Raw genomic sequence first — 8,556 nt, 5'->3', positions numbered from 1 at the left:
CTTACTTGTTATTTATCACATTATCAATAAACCGATTTTTTATTGGTACAGAGTGTAGTAAATCTCAGACTAGTTCAAATCAAGTTTGGTAATGAACTAGAACTTTTCGGACTAGTTAAATTTCAGCCAATAGTTTCTGGTCGTAAACTATTATTTTTCCTGACCTCCACACACACATACGAACTCATTTGCATACACTCATATGTATTTCAATCAACTGAATGATGCAGTGTGTGTTCGTCTGTACTGTCAGCGAGACAACGTACATTACTTGAAATGACACCCTGTCAACTGACAGTTGTGATAATATTTAATTACCCACTTTACTCTCTAATGCATGTATGCAAGTGGCAGCTTGTAAATTATATGCAGGCAATTACACACACGCACAGTATGTGTGGTGAGTGGTGAGATGCGAGGTGCAAGAGCTGTGAAATCTATATTATATATATTTTAGGACATTTTAGTTCCATTAAATCTGTCAATGAAATACCCAAAGCAATTTCAATAATGTTAACAAATGTTACATACTTATGTGGACATCCACAATAAGAAAAAGGAAAATCATTTTTTTTTTTGGTAAAATTACGATTTTCTCCTTAACATAGTCTCGTTGATACAACGATGCTCCAATGTCTTTAATCCATCTGAATATATTTTTTTGTAGGGCTTCCAAGTAGACCTCCCCTTTGAAATAAAATTTTTGCCCGACGAATGACTTTTAAAATTTTTTAAATAAAAGGAAGAAGCAAGATGACAAATCTGAAGAATATGATGGATGACGCCGCAGTTCTAGTATAAATCGACCAAAATGGCTGTGGAATTCATTGTTTAAGGTAAATATTCGTACTTTCTTTCACTTTCACGCTAATGACATGCGCTAATATTAGCTGTTTATGTCCATTATGCCGAGGTATAAGCATGTCTCGGCAAACATATGAATTTGCATATTACACACGACACCCAAGCATACTTCCAGTTTTCTTCAGTAATATGTAATTATACACATAATATTATAAGTATGTGCGCGTGTGTGTTATGCATTATGCTAAATGACATGCAACGCATAATAATGCAATTAACATAAACACGCAACTGCCTCACTGCGTTTATCACTCACTCACTCTCTCATACATAGACGGTTATTTACAAGTATCAATGCAGTCGCCGCCTCCCCATTAATAACAGCATTGTTGGCATAATTGTAATTTAATATTTTAATTACATAATTTGTTAACATTCACGCGTGTACAAACATACTTATACACACAGCCATAGATAAACAGTGATGTGTGTGTTTGAGATAATAGTAACATTTGTTTACTTAATTTAATACACCGTGATGGACAAATTGAACTTACATTAAATACTGAGCTTGTCATAAAGCTCATTATATATAAATATATCTTGCTCATTAAGCTCATGCATTTTGCTCTATGAGCAAGATCAAAAAAAAGCTTTGACTCCTTTATTGAGGCTCCAAGTTCACCCCGATATCCAACCCATACCCATATCATCAAAGTACCCAACAAAACGTCGGTATGAAACAAGTTACGAAAGGCATAGTTCGGGTGCACCCGCGCCTTTTATACTCTCACAATTTAATTATTAAATTTTATTAAGATAGCACACAATTTGGTCTATATGTTCGGCATGAAGTCTACTAAAGGGCTTTTCAATAAGAGCGCTACAAAAGTTTTTTTTTTTTTTAATAAAATTAAATTCTATATTCTTGTGATGCCATTATTTATCGAACTCTATTTCTTCTTCTTCATGGCCACCACGGGCACGCTTGCAGAAGTCCAGACGCTAAACCCAATTTTCGACGGTTTTCAAGCATAAATCGAACGACACTGTTGCAATTTCAAGTTCGGTATTTGTACGAATCGTCACTGGCTTCTTGCCATAAACCACAGACTTGACGTAGACCGAGGCAGCCAATTGACTGGGCCATTTCGTGAGATAACACATTCACCAAACTTGGTTTTCAATAAATCGATTGTGACATTCGCTGTGTGACTTGTGGCGACGTCCTGTTGGAACCACATATTGTCCAATTCCATATCATTAAATTCGGGCATTGTAAAAATATTCAGTTATTATATCAGCGGTCTTGATCATCACGGAAATATTACGACACAATGACGCCGCCGACCCCCATAAACCGCACCAAACCGTAATTTTTTCGGGATGCAATGGTGACTCATGGAGTGTGTGTGTAGATTGCTGCCTGACCAATAAGCATAGATGATTTTTCGATGAAGGTTAGGTTAAGTGGTTGTCAAACGACGCACCTAGGCCTTTGGGAGGCCCATTGCGATACCACTGGGACTGAGATCCCTCACACTATCGAGTCATCATTGAACCACCCTGTGGTCCTGATAAAGTGAAAAAGTTCACAGAATTTGACATGAGCAACTTCGCCCACATCCTCGAGGAAACCGCGTCCAATAGTTGCAATTATTTTTCGGTACAGAGCCTTGCATCCACAAAGAAGGTGTGTAATCGTTTCTTATTCTTCTTCTTCTTCTTGGCAGCTCCTGCAGTAATCATTGAAAGGTAGCCCCAGTCTGCTGGCGTGTCTCCCAATCAGACAGTGTTCGGTTAACACCCCTACAAAGGTTCTTGTATCATTCCTCTTAAATTTCAATAAGCGACAAGTACGGCTCTTATTCCACTCTTTTTCGATGAAAATCCGGATCATTTTCAAGTTGTTGCCCAGCCTAATTCCCTAACATACGACGATTCTGGTATTCAAGCGGCTTAAGTTCTTCAGCTATCACTCGCTTTTCTACAATACGAGTGATATATTATATTATAATATTATTTCTACAGCTGGGGCTTGAACTTGAGTTTTCTTATTTGTTTCGTTAATTATTAATTTATGAGAAGACAATAAAAATATTAACTGGTCGGTTCCTACTCTCTTTGTTATCGTACGATTCCTTTAAAAGCCCTTGCTGTTGCACTTTTCTCTCTCATCTGAAACACAATCCTTGTTTTTAGTTCCTCCTCTATCGTTTTTTTTTTTTAATTAGCCAATCCATTTTAACAGTGAGAGTTTTTTCAATTGAAAAACTACTCGATGAGGAGAAAATAGCGCACTTGTCCTGATTTTTATATTGTCTTATACTAGCACTTTTTTTGCTTGGTGTACCCAAACCCTGACGTTCGTCCAAGTTTGTAGTATCTTTTTGGTAACCAAAAAAAAAAATTAGTTTCATGAATATCTCCCAAAATAATTATTTTGTTCAATACAATATTCAAAGAGTACAAGTTTACTCCTGAAGGATTTCCATAAAACAAATTCTTCCTATTTTTAACAATACAGCAATACAAACGCAATTACATCATGATAATCTTCCAATTTTGTTTACTCCTTATTAGTTATGCGGTAATTTTGTTTCAATTTGTTTCAATTTGCTGATATCTTGTTAGTTTTACGTATCATGCTTTCTGTGGACATTGGCACTAATTTTCCCGAGGGAATATAAACTAAACAGAACAAAACCCCACTGAAGTCAACAAAAACTTTCTCGTTTTATGGATATGGGTTCATTCAGTTTTCTGCCTTATTCGCGTGCTGTCTCAGCTCCGGAAGTCATGTTACTCCAATGGTTTTTCTGTTTGCTACCGTTATTTGTGAGTTTGCCGCAACGTATACAATGTTTCGGCATGCATCTCATGGAGATTTCTGAGACGGATCGTTCACAAATCGTCTGTACACTCGCGCTGCTGCAGAAATATTTTCAATATGGTGAACCACTCTCGGGTTCGATCATCTCAATGAGTTTCACAACAGCCTCATTACACATTCAACAGAATTTGTTGAATGCCTTTCATACGCAGGTCGCCGTACCATGGACAGTTGTGGTGCGAAATCCACGTCAACCAGCGCACAACGTGAGGTCTACTATGACTTTGCATGAGAAGCCACAGTGTTACTTCATTGTTATTGAGAACTTGGAGGATGGTGATTTGGAAGATGTTTTCGAAGATTGGAAAACAAATATAAATTGGAACCCGCTGGCACAATTCGTTGTCTATTTGGCTTCAGTCGAGGAAACCGACGACGAGATGACCGAATTGATGATAGAAATACTACTTAGCTTTATGAATAAGAAGATTTACAATGTTAATGTGATTGGCAGAAATGAAGAGAATGGCTTCTACTATGGAAAGACAGTGTTCCCATATCATCCAGACAATAATTGTGGTAATCGGGTAATAGCCATAGAGACTTTGGATATGTGTGATTATCAAGATGACAGTAAGCCAAAATACGAGTATAATTTTGATGAAGAAGATGATGGAGAAGAAGTCGTTGGCGATGACGAAGATTATGATGGAGGACAAGGCGATGACGCAGGGAATAATGATGGTACAGTTGAAGAAAATAATAACGAAGGCGGAGTGGAATATGGAGAGGGAAATGAGAATAAAGATGAAGACGAAGAAAGAAATGGAAATAGAAGTCAAGATACTGATGATAATAACAGTGATGGAGAGGGAGATACAAATATAGATGATGGTGGTGTTGCTGGTGGTGGAGAAATGAATGGCAATAAAGATGGAGAAAGCGGTGTGATAGGAGATGAAATCAGAGATGCGGACGGAAATGAAAGGTTAGAGGAAGAAATTGATAGCGAACGAGGAGAAGAACGAGATATAGAAATATATAGTGATCGCAATGAGATTGGACCTCTCAAAGTTAACCAAAATAGTGTAGAATTGGAGGAAAAAATGCCAATCAATAATGAAGAAGTGAAAGAAATCACGGGGAATGAAAATAAAAAACAAAATGGCAGCAAGGATCAATTGGATCAGATAGTTTGGAGGGGAGAGTGGCTTGGATACCAACATGATTATACGAAGAATAATAAAGAGTTAATTGTGATCGAAAATGGAAACAAAATAGGAAAAAGAAAGCAAAATACGAAAGAAAACGAAAAGGAAAGTAAAGAATATATAACCAGCAACTTGAGCTGGAGTTATAAAAATTTTGGACGACGAAGTCAAGCAAACCTTAAAGCTGATACAGAAACCCGATTAAAAACTATTTTCGATGACAAAAAGAAACCCAAGAAAAAACACAATTCAAAGGTTACAAAGAAAAATAACAACCTATACCAAAAACAATATCTACAAAAACAACAAAAATTCATTGAATACAAACAGGACGACACAAATGACTTGCAAACACAGAAAATTTACCTACAGGAACTATATCGAGCATCGTTCTTTGATAAGTTCCCAAAAGATCTCAGCGGTTGTCCAGTTGTAGCCGCTTTTCGACCCTGGGAACCATACATCTTCAAAGAAGCCAGTGAGCATGAGAGCAAAGCAGACAACAACCACAGAGCTGATGAAAGCTACGAAGAATTAGCCACAGAGGCGGCAGCGTATGACACAGAAAATGAGGAAAATACAGAACATAGTGATAACGACACTTATAACGATACGGATGAAGATGCAGAGGCAGATAACTCATACAACGATGTAGACACAGCCGATCTGAATGATGAGCCAACGGTGAAGTTGAATGGCATCGAGTATCAGTTGGTACAGACTATCGGCGAGCGTTTACATATAACAATAGATCTGCAACTGGAGAATACCAATCTCTATCATCTGTTCCAACAACTCATTGATGGGTGAGTGTTTAATTGCTGCTTTGAAGGTAGGTTCTCGCGTCTTTAACTCATTTATTTCTAGTGACATTGAAATGATCTTGGGTGGCATCGACGAAGATCCCAGCATCAGTCAATTTGTCTCCAGCAGCATTGCCTACCATCAGGATGATCTCACGTGGTGTGTGGCGCGAGCGAAACGCAAATACGATCTCTTCAATTTTCTGCAAAGCTTTCACATTAGCACTTGGCTCTGTACGTTGGCTTTCATTCTCATATCTACGTTGAATATATGTCTCGCACAAAAGCTGTTAAACATACGTTTGATCTTTTTCGGTGGTTTCTTTGCCACTTTTGTGCGCATACTCGGCGTTATACTCAGCCAATCGACACAGCTCACACGTTTACCCAATTCGCTACGCATCACTTTCGGTAGCACATTCTTTTTGGCCATAATGTTTGTCAATGTCTATCAGAGCTTTTTGGTTAGCACCTTGACCACACCGAAGTCGTCCTATCAAATAAGTCACTTGGAAGAAATTTACCGCAATCGCATGACTGTTACGGGCAGTGTGGAGAATGTGCGACATCTGAATAAGGATGGTGAGGTGAGTTGGACCCATAACTCAAATTTACTCAATTATTTCTAGCAGTAAATATTCTCTCTTCAGATTTTCAAGTATATCCGCGAAAAGTTTCAAATGTGCTACAACATCGAGGAGTGTCTCAATCGCGCCGCCTCGGATGAAAATCTCGCAGTCGCTGTTTCGCGTCAGCATTCCTTCTACAATCCACACATTAAGCGCGATCAGCTTTACTGCTTCGATCGTAATGAGAATCTCTATGTGTATTTGGTTACCATGTTATTGCCGAAGAAATTTCATTTGCTGCATAAAATCAACCCTGTCATACAGCATATCATCGAATCGGGCCATATGCAGAAATGGGCGCGAGAATTGGACTTGAAGCGTAGGATACGCGAGGAAATACAACGCGCTCAGAAAGTGCTCGTGAAGAGTTTAACTATCAAACAGGTCGGTGGCAGTTTCGCTCTCCATGTCATGCTGTCCACACTGGCAGTGGTAATATTTCTATTTGAATGCTGGACCCATTGGATGGTGGTAAAGCGGCGCACCCGTTTAAGAATGGTTAAATGGTTACACCGCAAATTTAGTTCGAGGTGAGAAGTGGAGTGTTTCAGTGAGTCTCGAGCTTTATTCATTTTTTTCTTGCGCGTTTTCTCTTAACAGTACATTGATGTGACATTAGCCCCTAGCTCATTTACAGCATTTGATTAAAGTACATTAAAAGTTATGTAGCCTGCAAAAATATGTGTGTGTTTTTTGATTGTGATTGTGTATAGTGTTGTTGTAGCGGTTACCCAAACCTGCCTGAACCGGCAAGCCTAAATTAACTGTTATCGAAGTCATCTAACGGGAGGCCCAGGAAACGAGCAATTTCGACAGGTTCGTACGAAAGGAAAAGGGGTGTTAGTGGGATTTGGTGGGCATGCAAATAGATGGTTTCAGTGTCATGCGTGGTCTCTTTCCATGCAGGACACAAATTGGGTATGTCGGTATATCAAGAATAGGATTTTATCTGTCCAAGTGCAATCTTAACCTGTTTGAATCGGTAAGTTTTAGGTGTATGTGGTTGAATGTCTTCAATAGTCTGCTCTTGATCATCGTATGGCGAAGCCAGCAATCGACATTAGCCGACTTAAGAACATTATTGACCCAAGCGCTTTGTGGCATTATAAGGGTCTTTGTGATCCGTTAAGAACATTATGACCCAAGCGCTTTGTCACATCATTAGGACAGGGAATTCGATCTGTGAAATCGAAGAGCGCTTGTATGCTCTATATAGTGACGACTATCTATATAGTCACTCCTGGATTCCCCGAAACCTGATACCTCAGAGAATCACGTGACTAAAGTGCACCATCTCATATTGTCATGAGATAGCTGAGACAGTAGGCATATCAAAAGGGTATACGAGTCATATCCTGCATGAAATATTAGACAAGGTAAGGCTTGGCTTGACTTTCGATTTTATCATTCAACTAAACAACTTACCGACACGGATATTCAGACTGAGTTTGGCGATATATTTCGAGTTAGAATTCACTTTAGGCCTGAGGCAGCTTTGATTTTTAACCAAGTATTTATTTTTTAAGGTTAAGTCTTCAAATAGTATAGATTCAACTCTAGTAAAGCACTCTTTAATCAACTATGCAAAGTTTTTAACCTGCCTTATAGCACGAATGTAAACGCGACCTTATGAATATCTTAAGAAACAAGAACAAAATATATGGACGCGCATACATATATACTAAAATGCATGACTTTAAAGACCCTCACTCCAAAGACACGGCCATTATTTATTCATTGACATTGCTTTATTTATTTATTTCAATATTACCGCTCGAAATTCTATTAGCAAACATTTTTTCACACAACACTCGCATATTAATATCAATAAATTCACAAAGCTTTAGAATGTTTTAGCATACCTAGAGCAAAAAATTTGTCGCTGTTGTTGTTATTATTTTCTGTTTTCAAATTGCCTTCATAACACCTCAATTTAGTTTCCCCGTCGCTTTTACTGCCGTTCCATTCATTCATCATTGTAGTACGCACATGCCGATAATATTCCCATTCAAGTTATGGCATTTGCATTCGAGTATCTACGCGCAGCAGTCCCCACACACCTCTCCCCCAGCCAGCAGCAATTCCGTTATACCAAACAACTGTCAGTGTGCTTGGACAGTTCCATGCGTTGTCCTTACATGCTTCCTTTGGCATCCTTTGCTATCGCTCACAACTCGTAAATCTTCCAAGCAAAATGGGTAACGATGACAAAAATTTACAACAACATGCACAACAATAAAGCATTTATAGTCGCATGCAAGTGCGGAGGTAGGTAT

General features: G+C 38.5%; 1 protein-coding gene across 1 annotated transcript; it reads left to right on the top strand.

Annotated features, from left to right (window-relative positions):
- Window positions 1-3,385: 3,385 nt before the first annotated feature.
- On the top strand, window positions 3,386-6,823 carry LOC105217664 (uncharacterized). Its single transcript, XM_054229294.1, has 3 exons — window positions 3,386-5,654; window positions 5,716-6,238; window positions 6,302-6,823. The coding sequence occupies exons 1-3, from the start codon at window positions 3,544-3,546 to the stop codon at window positions 6,812-6,814; spliced, it is 3,147 nt and encodes a 1,048-aa protein (XP_054085269.1). The 5' UTR covers window positions 3,386-3,543; the 3' UTR covers window positions 6,815-6,823.
- Window positions 6,824-8,556: the final 1,733 nt, after the last annotated feature.

This window comes from Zeugodacus cucurbitae, chromosome 4, assembly GCF_028554725.1.
Source record: "Zeugodacus cucurbitae isolate PBARC_wt_2022May chromosome 4, idZeuCucr1.2, whole genome shotgun sequence".
Taxonomy (NCBI): domain Eukaryota; kingdom Metazoa; phylum Arthropoda; class Insecta; order Diptera; family Tephritidae; genus Zeugodacus; species Zeugodacus cucurbitae.
Note: the sequence above shows the minus strand (reverse complement) of the source record. Positions and strands in the feature narration are given on the sequence as shown.